We start from the raw sequence: 15,666 nt of genomic DNA on the forward strand, positions 1-15,666 counted from the left end.
GGGTGGTACCTTTAGTTGGGGAACATAAATGCACAATATTATTTTGCTGTTATGTATTTTAAGTTGTATTAATTCTAACCACCCCATCTTGACACCACATTTTTGTTTGAAGTTATGAAAAGGAATATACATTTAAAGGGCCCGTATCATTGAAATAATGACATAAGATTGAAAATTTAAAATAAAAACGTTTGATGTAGTGTCCATGTGGTTCTTATCTGGAAAATAAGTTGCCCACCCAATATGTTCTGAGTGAATTATTTTCATGTTGCCACAAACATTAGTTCATTTATATGTTAGCCTATTCAGCAAGTTAGCCCTGCCCATTTATGATCAACTTATAAGGAGCATTTCTACTTGGCTGCTTTTGAAATAATGTAGCAGATATAATAGACATGAATCTTTAAGACACAGTAACAAACCCATCCTATTTAAGTCTGAGGGATGAAGAGTGGTTGGAAAATGTTCATGTAAAGATTAATTATGACCGTTTTGTTAAATGGAACCACACAAATACAAGACAAGTGTAGGTTATAGGCTTTTGAAACTCATACCAGGTATACAACTGGACCTTCAGGGTAGGGCACATTGAGGGTACATTTACATTGTTTGTGGGTTATTAATATTTACTGCTAAAAATTTGCAATAAATGAGTGAAATGAACAAAACTTATACTTGAATGTTGAGAAAAAACCGCTGAGGAAAAAACTGTTTAAGGTGGCAGAGCTGAGAAACTGCGAATTACAGAAACTGTGTTTCATTGCTATGCAAAATCACTTTGGAAGAGCTGTGAGAGGAAAGCTCTTCTCACAAGAAGCAGGCTGAAGCATATGGAGTCAAGCAAAAAAAAAAACTGAAAAGTGCTGTGGTGGAACAAAACTAAAATTTAATTTTGGTTATATTAGGTACTGTGAATGACAACAAAAACAAGTGTTTGCTTTGGCATTGATTACAGAGCTACCCATATTTAGTGAACCTAAATGTGCTGGAATTGTCTCAACTGCATCTTCCTCTAGTATTTTGAAGCATTATGTCCAGATCAGGTTAGAGAGTAAGACCTCAGAACTGCCATTTGCTACTAACCATACCCTACACTACACTATACCAATAAGAGTCCTTGTGCAAGACTCCTAACACTGCCTTCGCCTTCCTGTGTAAAAATGATCAAATTGTAAGTCGCTCTGGATAAGAGCGTCAGCCAAATGCTGTAAATGTAAATGTAAATGTAATAGAGACAGACAAATGGACAAATGGCATATACACGTGCCTGTATATCTATCTGCACTCTAACTAGTTATGTGTATTAAATAGTTTCCTGACCTTGTTACCTTGTTTTTTTTCTGTGGATATATATGTATATTTAGGTAGTATAAGCAATACCAATATAGCAGGTGTTAGATTAGCAAATCTTGAGGCAGTTGACTGTTATCGCAGCAGACTGAAATAAGTAGTGCTTTGAATTTACTGAATCCAACTTTACACTGGTTTACATAAATAAAATACATCAAATCAACACAAATATTATCAAAAGTAAATTAAAAGAAAAACAATTTCCTAAATATCATCTACAGCTTTGTTAATTATTCTGGACACATTTTAAATAAGACTATCTTCATGTTTTTATAGCTTCCAACAAATTATCTGAACCCTATGAAGGATACTTGCATCATACTAGAATCATTTACACATATATCTGCACACATTTGCAACAAAAAAGACTTTGTGCTAATTTATACTAATAACAAGCTTTTTCGGTGGTGCTGTATGTATGAGAGAGAGGCTTTGTTAGTATGTGTACATTTTTCTTCAGGTTGGTAAAGCTGGTCTCCCTTTCTGGATTACAATTCTACAGACATTTTACAGCCAAAGAGATTTGAAATATAGCTTTGAAAAAATCTTGAAGTGCACTCTGTATACATGTAACTGCAGTAAAGAAATAAGGAATATGTATTTGCCCTTGTTTGGGCTAGAAATGCCAAACCCAGTGTAGTAAAGTAAGTGTACTGCACTGTTAATTCGGCACAAACCTAGCATTAGGAATCTTGAAAGAGGCGTTAACTGTATTTGACATTATCATAGCAGCAGTAAGGCTACTGATGCAGGCCTTTTTATTAAACAAGGTATATAAAATTAAGGATTGTACATTGAACACTGCAATGAAATATGATGCTGGGGCATGTTTATGGCTGTAAAAAAAATGAAATTACTGAAACACCCCATACTATTTTTGTGCAGGTAACGTGGTTTTAGTGTGTTATTGGCGGGAGTACCTGAATAACCCTGTTGTGTCCTTGTTTATATATAACATAACATATTTTGTCATTGAAATAATTGCTAATACTATTAGCTGATGAATAATCCTTCTAGCCTTCTGCCCGAAGACTGCAGGGATAGGCTCCAGCACTCCCCTCCCCCCCGCGACCCTGACGGAGAAGCGGCTTAGAAAATGGATGAATGGATGGATGGATAGCTGATGAATATAACTAGATAGCAGTACACTCTCTCTCTCTCTCTCTCTCTCATATTGGAAAAAATATATATATATTTCTCTAACAAATGTGGTAGGCCCATTAATCATTATTCATCAAATCATCATAATACAAGATTATTATGTCTTGTATATATAAAACATTCTTCTAGTAAACTATATCAATTTAAAAAAAGAACAGAAAAGTTTTGAAAGTCGTCTGCAACATCTTTTAGGAACGAAACCCTGTAGAGATATGCAGGATGATGTGGCGCATGCGCGGTAGCGCACAGCGCCCCTGCAAGAAAATTGTTCATTATTTTATTTCAATAACACGTTCCGAAAATTACTGAAATAAAATAGTTTAGTCTACTAATATTATTGTTTTGATGAGTAACTTTTGATTAGGTTTTGTAATTTTACGAGCGTCTTGAACCGAAAACTAACTTCCTTGTTTTCTATCGGACAAAATCATTACCGTCGTTTCGAGGGGTCGATGTGAGAATTTACAAGAACTCTGTAAGAAAATCACGACGAAAATAATTGTTTGTAAACGCGAATACCTGTTTCTTGTTTTATTTAAATACTCAGATCTAACTCACGGCGTGAATCCTGTTTTGTTGCTGGTACAATAAAACCGACGTTTCTGTCCAACCCTATTAGCTGTGGTACAGTCCAACCCGGGATCTCTTCGGATCACGTTTGAACCACAGTATCAAAACACAAGCTTGGAGAGATGAAGCTGTCAAGCCTTCGTCACATTTTTATAGCGTTTATCTGTCTTTCCTCACAGCTTTCTTGTGGGGTAAGTCTTTTTTAAACGTTGTGTCTGATGTTACTAAAGAAAACCTGATATAGTTTCATTTGTTTTATATATTGGGAGGCCAGCTGACAGTTTGCGACGCTGCCTTGAAGACCTATTTCTTTCATTTTCAGACTGCTGAGGAGTGTCGAGACAGCATGTATCCTCCCAAGGGCCCAACGTAGGCCATACCCCTTTTCTGTACATTTCATAAGGAAAAATTGAATACCGTGCCAGCACGTTAAGTAATGGTTCATTAATGATGTGAGATATGAAATCTGACTACATCTCCTGTTTGTTTTTATATTTCTTTACAGGTTTAAAGGTAATGTCACCTGGTACACTCTAAATCTTGATTTACCCCCCAGTGAGAGATGGACTCACGTGATAAAGGAGAAAAAAGCTGAAGTAAGCTCTGAACAGATTTACAACACAGTGATATCTTGTCTAATATGAAAAGTGTCAAACTGTATCTTATCCTGGCTCTGTGGTTCACGGTGCTTGAAAACCTACTTAAAAAAATCAATGTGGCCTCGCTAATCAATAATACTTCTGTCTTTAGTTGGGTTTCACAAATGTTCTGGAATAATTTAGAACAATGTTATGTTATTGACATTAATTGCAGGTTTTTACAACTTGCTTATGTAACTTTATAAGCTGTGACCCTTATTCTGTGTGTTTTCAACTCATGAAATACAAGCCCTTCCAACCTGAGACTGAACATAATGAGTAGTAAAGTACTATGTAATGTGATGTATGGCACCATAGTATAAACGTTCTATAGTATAGACGTTGGTTTCTTGTTTCATTTACTTGTTTGTTAATTTATTGATTCATTGATTGTGAAATAGCGAACAGTGTATTTCTGAGGTAGCTGAAACAAAGAACAGAACAACTGAAATGACATTGCACACAGTTTAGAGTAATTTGGATGTGAACTTTGTTTTTCAGCTGGTAGCAATGATACAAGCAATAAAAGATTTAGCTGGTGGCTTTTTCCATGGAAAGCTGATTCATTTAGTGGACAATGAGCTGGTGAGTAGATTGATTGTGTTGATGTTGCACTCTGTGACACATATCTTCACAGAAAAAAAATATATTATTTAAGTATTCAATCACTATTTTACTATTGCTGTGATTCTCTGTGCTTTTTTTGTAGCCTTTGATAGTGGACACACTCCCTTACCCTTTTAATGAAGAAATTAAAGGACTCGCTGCTGTCTCTGGTGTCCCATTAGGTAGAGTTTGCTTATTTAGTAGGAATGACTTTTCAAATAAAATGAAAAATTTAAATGACGTATCTGAAATTCTGGGAAATAGACCTTACATTTCAGCTATGTTGAAGCATTCAAGATATATGATAAGATGCCTATGTGCAGGTTTTACATATATATTTGCCCTGTATATTGATTATATACTGTATATCTTTTGTATGTTGTGTTGCCTTACCTACATGCACATGCAAAACAAATACTTTTTAATTTGATTTTTAGGTTGCAATGCTACCTTTTTAAAATTCTTGACTGGATCACAAACACATTTCTGTTTGTGTTTAATCCTTTAGGAGAAGTTGTGCTGTTTAATATCTTCTATGAAATTTTCACTGTGTGCACATCAGTAGTTGTGGAAGACTTAAAAGGTGAGAAGTGTATGTCTTGCAGTCTTTATCCACATGTGAGTCATCATTAGTTTGATACATTTGTCCATAAATATAATTACACATTCTTTTTCAGGGAATATATACCATGCACGGAATTTGGACTTTGGATTGTTTATGGGGTAAACTTTGTTTGTGTATATTGTCGAGGCTTTTTGGTGTCTGTGTGTTAGCCTTTTAATTCACAATGGACTCGAACCACCTTGTGTTTTTCTGAAAGGTGGGATCGAAAAACTCACACATGGACCATAACCGAGAAGCTCAAGCCACTTGTTGTGAATGTTGACTTCAAACGAAATAACAAAACAGTCTTCAAATCAACCAGCTTTGCAGGATATGTGGGAATGCTCACTGGCATTAGACCTGTAAGTGTTTCAAGACTTTGATGAAATTACCCCCATCTCTGTTTTTTTTTTTTATATAAAAGCAGAAGAAAATTAAACGTTTATTTTTTTGTAGAAAGAGTTTACTCTAACAGTGAATGAGCGCTTCAGCGTTGATGGAGGGTACATAGGTAAGGCGTAACAAGAAGGTACAGTATTTTGCCTGCTACTAATGGACAGTATGTTTTAGACCTTCTCTTTGACTGTGGTCTTCAGAATGGCACTCCATTGGCACTCGGTGCTTGTTTTGTTCAGGAGACCGATAACATCATATAATTTCTCACAGGAATCTTGGAATGGATTCTTGGCCAGAGAGATGGAATGTGGATGAGCTTCCTCACCCGCAGAGTTCTGGAAAATGCAACCAGGTTGAGTCAGTCTTCCATTTTTTCTGTTGTATCTCTTGCTAGCGGCCTACTATTTTGTCTAATAGATTTTCTTTCCTCTATCAGTATGAAAAGCTTCTGCTTCAGCTTCAGAGTAGACTTGCCTCCTATATGTAATGTGACCATGATGAAAGTCATGTTATAAACCAAAGTGAATCTTTATAACGAAAAATTATGTCTTTTAACAGTTATGAAGATGCCAAAAACGAGCTTGCTCAGACCAAGCTGCTTGCCCCAGCCTACTTCATCTTGGGCGGAAACCAGACGGGTCAGGGTTGTGTAATAACCAGAACTAGAATCAACACGCTGGACATCTGGGAGTAAGCTTTCTTTGTCACACTAAAGAGTCAGCATTTAAACAGCCTACACTCAAAATTGAATACAATATTTAATCATGTACATTATTTTTATGATTGTGAAGGATTGCTTTGAAGCTTGGTAGATGGTATGTCCTTGAAACTAACTATGATCACTGGGAAGAGCCATTCTTTCTGGATGACCGGCGGACACCAGCTATGAAATGCATGAATAAAATCACCCAAGCAGTAAGTGATTACACTCAAATATATGTATCTGTATTCAAAACATATAGTTATTGTTTAATGTTATTAATCACTGTCATAATGTACTGTACTCACCAATGAAATGCATGTTTTTTTTTCAGAACATCACCTTGCAGACAATATATGATGTCCTTTCAACAAAACCTGTTTTAAACAAGGTGAGAATTTTTTTCCCTTCATTAGCAAGAACTGACCAAGATAAAGCCTAAAAAAAGGCCATTTTCTTTAAAAAATCCAAGCTTGATCTTTTAATAGTGGACATTTTGTTTCCATCACTGTCTAGCTGACCACCTACACTTCACTCATGGAAGTTTCAACTGGTAAACTGGAGTCTTACATTAGAGCCTGTCCAAATCCATGTAACCCTTGGTGATGTCCAATGTGATGTCACCACAATGTGATGTCACCACAAATTAAAAGCTGTTTTAAATACCATATTGGCTATTGCTCTACCTCTTTAATATCATTACGTAATATTAATTGTCATTTTTATGGCAACATTAATTATTTCTCCCAAAATCTTGTTATAAAAGTGTAAATATTTTATTCTGTGACCACACTGTGACAGTAATCACTGGTTTTATGAATAGAAAGGAGTTGCATCACTTATTAAATTTCTGTAGACATGATCCTGCTTACAACAGACTGTATGATCTTGGCTGTATAAAAAATTTAATAAATTAATTTTTATAATTTTTATTATAAGGACTTTTTTTTCCTTTTCCAAATAAATGTGTAAAATACTATGAGTATTTTTATGGTTTTATTTCATGGACAGCTGTAATCAATGTTCTGTTTTTCTGTTCCTCATTTAGTGTTATATGGGAAGTGCTCTCAACCCAAGATTTGTGACATATCCAATATTGCACCAGCACTAAAACAGAAAAATGCAACAAAGCATGTGATTGTTTTTTTTTTTAACTTTCAGCTCTATCTAATGTGATACATCAAGTCTTAACAGAGTGTGTAAGTCACATGTGCTGTAGCATAATCAGCAGAGAAGCTGTGTCACTCTGCTTTTTTGATGAAGGCATGAGGAACTGCCAGTCCTATTGCACACTTCCTCATCCGTTTTATTACACCTTCACCCTCACACATCAGCTAACTGAGAGAGCTTTTTTTTAAAGAGGAGATGAAAATATCAGCAGTGCAGCATTAAGAAATCTAATTTAAAGTGCCATTGATTTTTCAATCTGAATTTTCCTTGCTTTTTTTTAAACAAAGCAGTTTAATGTTGTACAAGTATTGTTAAAGTTTCAAAATGTACAATCACTCCAAGTTAATAAAGTCTATTTATGGAAACTAATCTTCAAAAACGGCTTGTTTTGATTGAGCTGTTTCTGTGTTCTCATAAAAACTAACATATCCAGAAATATCCTATTCAGCCTATAGTAGCTTATAGCTCTGTCCATTCACACTAAACGATTATTGCAGATCAGACTGCTATTTAAATGCAGAGCAGTCAGTCAGAAGAAAGGGTATTTATGTATATTAGTCTTAAAGACACAGTAACAAACAGCCTGTGTATGTGTGTGTGTGTGTGTGTGTGTGTGTGTGTGTGTGTGTGTGTGTATATATATATATATATATATATATATATATATATATATATATATATATATATATATATATATATATATATATATATATATATTAGCTTGACAGAACATATGGTCATTTCATGCACAGTAGGAAAAAGATGAAGGTCAGTTTGGCCCTTGAAGAGAAAACCTCACCTTTAGACCTTCTGACATCAAGTCAGTTTGGAAAATGCTTGACACGAAGGCAAAAAGGACAGATACTTTGCATAAATTGGCTAGCAGGGGACTTGACCGTATTATTCCAGAAAGACATCATCAACCACACTGACCAAGTCAGTTTGAAATGTAAATTGGGTTATGTAGCCCTAAAGCAAGGAGGAGACTCCAAACCTGCTGTCAGCCTTATTACAATGCACTATTTAATATCAACAGCACTATTTAATATTTTTGCTAAAGCTGAAAGAAATAGTATTACTGAGTTTGGAGAAAAAGGAACATGCTATCCTGAAATAATCATTTAGAAGTTTGATGAGGGGATGAATTTGGTGGGAGTTTTTTGAACCACGTCGTACATCTTTACGTTGTAATGTCACACACACAGGCTCTAATAAAAGGTATAACTGATGAAGATCTGATGACAGTAACAGATAACTTACTCATCCTCGGAAGACACGTTCTTCACCAACACTGGTGTGCATTAACTAAGTAAATGTAATTTGTTACTGTACATAAGCAGTTTTTTTGTGTATCTGTACTTTACTGAAGTATTTGCATTTTGGGTGACTTTTTTACTTTCACTCCATTGCATTTCAAAGTCAAATATCTTACTTTTTACTTCACTACATTATGTGAAATCTGTTGTTCTTTTTTGGCGTATGTGTGTATAAAAACGTAACGTCAAAACGAAAGAAGCATGAAACAAGAACACCAATCAGGGCACAGCGCGCACTTTGTTTTAAGCTTGTTTTGACCTGTTGGACATACCAAACCAGGGCAAGCACACAGTTCAACATCAGTGCAGCAGCAGCATAACATTTTGGGAGTGTCTGTTCAACATAAATGATGAACTAACCTAACTTTGTGTAAATAGACCACAATATAGAAATATGTACACATATACGGTTGTGATTGACGTGTCTTTTTTGTGAATTTATACAAACACTTTCATTTTATAGTAAATTTGTTTTGGCTTGTTTATGTTTATGAACAGAGACCTACAGATACAATATAGAAAAGGAAGCTCATTTGTGAACCTGTATTTAAAGCAAGTTTTTATTCATCCTAAACTTGTAACTAAGTTGCAAATAAATCTTAAACTGAAACTTTACCTGTTTACAAAAAGTTATTTCATAGCCACTCAGTTCTACCTAATGGAAGTTGTCAGTGTTTCATGCTCATGACATCAGACTAATTAATGACGTTCTATTAAAAGATTGGTTTACCAACACTGGAGTATTTTCACCTAAAATGAGTTAATGAGGCAAGAGTCAAAAATGATAATAGGACATTAGAGGCATAATTAATATTTTAGTACTTGTACTTTCAATACTTAAGTACATTTAAAGGTAAATACTTTTGTACTTTTACTCAAGTGGATATCTAAAGGGAGGAAGTTCTACTTTTAATAGAGTAATATTTTACCTTGGGTATCTCTACTTTAACTTAAGTACATAGTTTGTGTATTTCTTAGATTTTTCAGACAAAAACACACCATCATCATTTTATTTCTTCCTAAAACAGAAGCTTAGATCAAAATATTGCAGCAGGACATCACAATACTGGTCAATCCCTTGATGAGGGTAGTGTTCATAAGGCTATGTGACAACTCACATTATGTATATACACATTTACAAAGACTTATTCCAACAAGCTTCAGTTAACAGAACACTTGCTGAAGCGGCCACTCCACACTTGCTGTTACCAAATACAGTTTTCATCTGCTGTATAATATATAGGTTGACATTAATGTTAATACTTGTGCACAAATTTGCTAAAGTTGATATAATCGTTTTTATTTTTGATGCTAGCAGAATCTTCAGTTAAGTTTTTTTTCCATGTATATGACAGTCTTATCCTTGCAATTACAGTTGTGTTTACCTAGTTTTAGAGCCTGGGTAGTTCACAAAGCAGGATTTCTCAGATTAGCCACATAACATATGCCAAAATCAAACCTGTCCAATAGGAAAAAAGCTGAGGACATTTTTATTGGACAATCTTCATCTTTGGGCTTAAATTATCTGGCTAACTAAGAAATCTTGGTTTGTGAAATACCCACTGATTTGCCTTTTTATGCTTGATTCCATCAAATTATGGATTGTCTCCAGGAAAATGGGTATACCAGAGCTGCTCATTGTTCAAGTGAGGAACTCTACACTGCTCAACAAGCCACAGTCATGACAGACAGTCTGGCTCCACATCAGCAAAGGGGTTATACAAGTCTGCATATTATCACCATACTTGTTCAACCCGTATGCTGAAAATTTTATAAGACAAGTAGAACTGGAGAAAGATGATGAAGGATTCTAGATTGGTGGAATAAATATCAATAACCTTTAAAAAAAATACATGACACCACACTCATAGTGGTATGTCAGAAGAACTGAAAGCCCTTATATGGAATGCTAAAGAAGAAGTTCTTTGAAATGAAGAAAACGAAGGTTTAGACAACAGGAAAGACCACTAACTTCACCACTGATGGGAAAAAATTCAGTGTGGACAGCTTCCGCTTACTTAGATCAGTTATTAACAACAAAGTATCCAGCTGTCAAGAAATAAGAGGCAGATTGACAGCAGAACAAGAATGAAGGAGTCTGAACGCTCTTCAAATGTCTCCACAAAAAAGATCAGAATCATCCAGGCTGTTTTTTTTGTTTGTTTGTTTGTTTTTTTGTTTTTTTCTTCTTATGAATGTGAAGGTTGGACAATAACAAAGTGGGACAGTAAAAGCACTGATGCCTTTGAACATTGGGCAAGGACTTTTAAGAGTATATTGGAAGGCAAGAAAGCAAATCAAGCTAATTAAGCCTCTCACTCAAATTCCAATTAACCAAACTGAGGGGGGGGCAATTATACATGGAACAGTTGAAAGTAAAAGAAGAAGAGGACGGGCATCAATAAAATGAGTGGACACGATCAGAGATATGAAGGAGCAATTAGGAGGCCCAAAGGCCCAAATAGAAGGCAGGGCATTCTGGAGAAGCACTGTCCATATGGTTGCTAGCAGTCAGAACTGACTTTACAGCATCTCGTAATAACAGTTTACATGGCTAGTTTGTGAGGTTCATAACAGAGGAATATAGGTAAACAGGATTACAGGCTTATAATGGGGTTTACTCTGACTATTTGTTAGTTCTCATTTTTCTTTTTATATTTTTGTTCTTCATTGCTGTGAGGTCAGTTTGATGAATGCTGTGCTTCACCACATGTTAATGTACCTGACACACATTTTTCACATTTCAATTTTATGTGTGTATCAAATCAGGTATGCTTCTGGGAACCTCAGCCAGCTTGTGTGGGCATGTGGAAAGTTAACTCTTCTATTCTAGGTCTTTTGTTTTTTAAGCTTTGTCTGTTGTTTTGCCCAACGAAATGTCACAACTGTTTTAAGGAAACGTTTTATACAGTTTATACAACCTAAAACAGGATCTAAGACAGTTTAACCAAAAATGATCCTTCAGATAACTGGGTAAGAAAATACTTCATTCAGTAACAAACAAATAAGCCCCTTTAATTCAACTCAGATAACTGCTTGTTCCACTTTATTTTGGAAAACTGAAGCCACGATGCTCAAATTGACTGGTTTCCTGTTTTTGGGTTTGTTTGTGAGTTGCTTGTTGGAGGTTTTCTGTATCTGTTCATCTCTGTTGCTCTATAAAGATCACTCCCATTTCCAACACAGTTTAGGAGGCAAGCAGAACAGCACTGACTTCTGGAGGGTCTTCATTCCACAAACTCAGGATCAGCAAGCAACGTTGTACAAGATTATCATGTTTTTGAGGTCTTAAACTCTGTTTCATTCTTAGAATTTTTCTAGGGACACATCTAAAATGTTACATTTTCTCAGTTGGATTGTCTTGCTTTTGGACTTGGCTGTTTCGGTAAGTATTATGTCAAATTTTGACACTTGAAAAGATGTATTTTTTATGGTTCACTAGTAAAGGCAATGATTCTATATAGACCTATGGGTTTTTAGATTGATGAATAATGTATATGGTCTTAGAACATTGATGATGCTATATTGAACCACATGCAACACATGCTCCATCAATCTGAAGAACCATTTCACCATGCAAAGAACCATTTAAGCATACAAATAGATGTATGTAGAACTCATGGTTCTAAACAGAATCATTACCTTTGCCAAAGTATGTATGGTTACTGTTTCTCTATTGTCTTATTTCTTTCATGCTTTTATCACATTGAACTCTTTGTTTAATGATTTTGATTACACTGTTTTACATTGGGTTTGTGTGCAGTCCCCTGATGACTGTCAGCTGGAGAGAGACAGGCTTCGTGCACAGTTAAAGTCTATGGAGATTCGTGCTATGAAGCAGCAGGAGATGATCCAGCGCTTGATGAACCTCACGCAGCAAACCCTGAATCCTGCAAAAGAGAACTTTTTTGATCTGGGAGATAAACAATATGCAGGTAGTCTTATGAAGGAGATCATACTGGTTCTTAGAGGTGTGTTTGTGATTTTGCTGGGACGCAGTACTTGCTGATATTGTTTTCTCCATTGTAGACTGTGCTCAGATTTTCAATAGCGGAAACAAAGAGAGTGGATTTTACATGATTAAACCTTTGAGGAGCCCTGCGCAGTTCAGAGTTTACTGTGATATGACAGAGGGGGGTGGATGGACAGTCTTCCAAAGACGTTCTGATGGTAGCCAGTCTTTTGACAGGTGAGGACAAATTTTCATTGTAAATATACACTGGCCAGCCACTCACTGTCCATTTTGTAGTAATAATTCCTGCTCCAATCTCCTGTGGGGTTCCTGACCACTGAATAACAGGGTAAAAGGGGGCTAAGAAAGTATGCAGGGAAACTTACAAAGTGCACCTACGTGGTAAGTGGAGCTGATAAAATGGACAAGGAGTGTAGGTACAAGGTGAGAGGAAAACTTACATAATATGACATAATTCATTGTAATATTTTAATAAAAATCATCATTTGAAAATGCTAGCCTCCCTTTACATTATGTGAGCATTTCATGACAAATAGAACAATAGAAATGATCCAAAAATACCAGAAATAAAACCTAATTCAATATTGATGAGAGTGGGGCATCTATTGTTTATGAACAATTCAGCCAAGGGCAGTGTGTATAAATATCACAATGTATCCCTTAGATGGGATTGACTCTAATGGAATAAGGGGCTAATTGCAACAGTTGCTAAAAAAAGTCTGGTAAATGCAAAACAATTAATACAATTCTATGTTGTTTCGACAAGGTGAGCTTCCCATCCTAAATACACAAACATACAGTATATTAATCAAAATTAACGAGATTAGTGAAAAGAGTCTGTGTCAAACAAGGCCAGTTTATTTTTTAACACAAAGTCAAAATGATCAAATTTATATATGATTTACATTACACCTATTAAAAAACAGTTTTGAATTATTATGGGTGGATATGAACACTGAGTTACAAACCCCACCATATGGAGGCTTTACTTTGGTCTAGCTAGATCTCACTATAGATGTATAGATAATGTCTGAAATCTCTGCCCAACTGTTCTCAAAATTTGAAATGCAAAAGCACATTGTACTTGGGCATTTTTAACTACACAAAAAGTCTGGTTTACATTTTACCCCATGCTAGTTTGTGCCCTGCTCTCCCCAACATTAGAACAAAGTTCTAAGATACAAGGTTACAATTTTTAACATATAAGGTTTTCTAACAACAGCAACAGTATAATATGTATATACATATATGAAGAACACAAGATAGATGTTTCTTCTGCTGGTCTTTTCCAGTGAATCCATTGTTTTCCTTTGCAGGGATTGGAATGATTACAAGGCTGGATTTGGTGACCTGAAATCTGCAAATGGAGAGTTCTGGTTGGGAAACGACAACCTACATTATCTGACATCCCAAGGTGAGCTATTTCTTCATGTATGAGCAAAGTGTAATGACACATAAGCATGTAGTATACATGCAAACGAGATTCTGTGGTCTTTAAAGACATGTTGTCTTTAAATGACATGTTTTTTATACGCTTTATACAGTGAAATGTATTTATTAATATCTTAGTCATGTGCTTCTATATAAAGTGATATTATGCCATGTAGGTGACTACATCTTGAGAATCAACTTGGAGGACTTTGAAGGCAGCCAACGTTTTGCCTTATACAGAAAGTTCAAAGTTGACAATGAACAGGTATCAAGCTGTGAAATTGTCCCTCTGTTTATAATATATACTATTTAAACTAATGTATTTTAATTTGCACCATACCTTCTCCATTTTCCTCCTTTTTTTCCAGAACCATTACCAGCTGCACTTCAGCACATACACAGGGAATGCAGGAGACGCACTCTCAGGTAGCTACCACCCTGAAGTCCAGTGGTGGGCAAGCCACCAGGGGATGAAATTCAGCACGAAGGATAAAGACAATGATCGCTATGACCGCAGCTGTGCCCTTGAGGATAAGGCCGGCTGGTGGTTCAACAGGTCTGTGCTCTAGATACTGTGATCTCACTTAGTAAGCTACAGTTTTAAAAGGCCACTGAAAGGTTAAACTCTACAGATTGTGTTAGAGATTAATGAAGTTTGGTTGAATCTGCCTAAGTCATTCTTTATATGGAGCTGATATATTAATTTCAGTAAACATTCATTGGCCCTGCTTTTACAGCAATAATGAGGAAACACACTTACTATCAACAGAAATGGTTCCCTGAGTTTTGAAGCTGTTCTTTCATTTGCCTTCCTCTAGATGTCACTCTGCCAATCTGAATGGTCTCTATTATAAGGGTCCTTACAGTGCAGTGACTGACAACGGGATAGTGTGGTACACATGGCACGGCTGGTGGTACTCCCTCAAGTCTGTGGAGATGAAGATCAGACCAAATGACTTTGAACCAAATGACATCTAGCTTCACATGTTTAACAACTGCCCAGTTATTTTGCAGAACATATATATGCAAAAATTAGAACAATTGTCGTATATAGAGCACTGAGTAACTTTTAGCAAAGTTGATATTCAGTTTATGCTTAGCCTGTATATTCACAAAGGCTAATAAGATATTGTTTCCCCCAAAATATATTTGTCTGTAAAATGGCAACAGTATGATATGAATCTGTTGTCTGAGTGATGAGATTATAAAAATTAATAAATGCTTAAACATAAGGATGTGATTATTTGAATTACTGGACTGAAGGTAAAATGATGAAACATGAAAATGCTTTTAAAAAAAAATGCTTTTCTTCAAGTTTACTAATCTAACTATGCTCCACCCACAAAAACATCGTTGACCAAAATTTCATTAAACATAATGAAAAACTTTAGCCATTTTCATCTTTTTTCCTTAAAATTTAGAGTCATTATTATTATTATTAGTAGTAGTAGTAGTAGTAGTAGTAGTAGTAGTAGTAGTAGTATTTTGTGTAGATGTCAAAAGCCACAAAAGAATTAGGATAGTTCAGGTGTAGATTTTTTTGTTATGTAATCAAGCTAATGTGGTTACAAATTTGTTATTGTTTCAATAGTCCAGCTTAGTAACACTCTGTATTATGTAGTGACAATAAATTCCAGCCTAATTTCATTAAGTTGAATTTAGGGATGAATGAAGTAACCTAATATTAATTTTTGTAAATTTATCCATGCATAAATAAATCTACAGCACAAGCTTTCCATAAGTATGTTTCT

General features: G+C 35.4%; 2 protein-coding genes across 3 annotated transcripts; both read left to right on the top strand.

Annotated features, from left to right (window-relative positions):
* Positions 1 to 3,155: 3,155 nt before the first annotated feature.
* On the top strand, positions 3,156 to 7,564 carry asah1a (N-acylsphingosine amidohydrolase (acid ceramidase) 1a). Of its 2 annotated transcripts, none has more exons than XM_017704103.2 (14): positions 3,156 to 3,272; positions 3,404 to 3,450; positions 3,587 to 3,677; positions 4,221 to 4,304; positions 4,429 to 4,507; positions 4,834 to 4,908; positions 5,003 to 5,048; positions 5,147 to 5,291; positions 5,386 to 5,440; positions 5,596 to 5,677; positions 5,884 to 6,015; positions 6,117 to 6,240; positions 6,360 to 6,416; positions 6,542 to 7,564. In XM_017704103.2, exons 1-14 carry the CDS (start codon positions 3,204 to 3,206, stop codon positions 6,629 to 6,631), a joined length of 1,176 nt encoding a protein of 391 aa, XP_017559592.1. In that variant the 5' UTR covers positions 3,156 to 3,203; the 3' UTR covers positions 6,632 to 7,564. The 2 variants fall into 2 exon arrangements, with proteins under 2 accessions (XP_017559592.1, XP_037396246.1); XM_037540349.1 differs by having other exon boundaries at positions 3,222 to 3,272; positions 3,587 to 3,594.
* Positions 7,565 to 11,675: 4,111 nt separating this feature from the next.
* Positions 11,676 to 15,147, top strand: fgl1 (fibrinogen-like 1). Its single transcript, XM_017704041.1, has 7 exons — positions 11,676 to 11,896; positions 12,275 to 12,446; positions 12,541 to 12,700; positions 13,801 to 13,898; positions 14,092 to 14,180; positions 14,284 to 14,471; positions 14,734 to 15,147. Exons 1-7 carry the CDS (start codon positions 11,846 to 11,848, stop codon positions 14,891 to 14,893), a joined length of 918 nt encoding a protein of 305 aa, XP_017559530.1. The 5' UTR covers positions 11,676 to 11,845; the 3' UTR covers positions 14,894 to 15,147.
* Positions 15,148 to 15,666: the final 519 nt, after the last annotated feature.

The sequence above is a fragment of the Pygocentrus nattereri genome, chromosome 8 (genome assembly GCF_015220715.1).
Source record: "Pygocentrus nattereri isolate fPygNat1 chromosome 8, fPygNat1.pri, whole genome shotgun sequence".
Lineage (NCBI taxonomy): Eukaryota > Metazoa > Chordata > Actinopteri > Characiformes > Serrasalmidae > Pygocentrus > Pygocentrus nattereri.

Excerpts from the sequence above, each read along its gene's own strand:
- asah1a (XM_017704103.2), top strand. The coding sequence starts at position 3,204 with ATGAAGCTGTCAAGCCTTCGTCACATTTTTATAGCGTTTATCTGTCTT. Across the intron at positions 4,909-5,002 it reads AGTTGTGGAAGACTTAAAAG|GGAATATATACCATGCACGG; the intron begins GTGAGAAGTGTA and ends ATTCTTTTTCAG. Across the intron at positions 6,241-6,359 it reads TGAATAAAATCACCCAAGCA|AACATCACCTTGCAGACAAT; the intron begins GTAAGTGATTAC and ends TTTTTTTTTCAG.
- fgl1 (XM_017704041.1), top strand. The coding sequence starts at position 11,846 with ATGTTACATTTTCTCAGTTGGATTGTCTTGCTTTTGGACTTGGCTGTT. Across the intron at positions 12,701-13,800 it reads GGTAGCCAGTCTTTTGACAG|GGATTGGAATGATTACAAGG; the intron begins GTGAGGACAAAT and ends TTTCCTTTGCAG. Across the intron at positions 13,899-14,091 it reads ACATTATCTGACATCCCAAG|GTGACTACATCTTGAGAATC; the intron begins GTGAGCTATTTC and ends TATGCCATGTAG.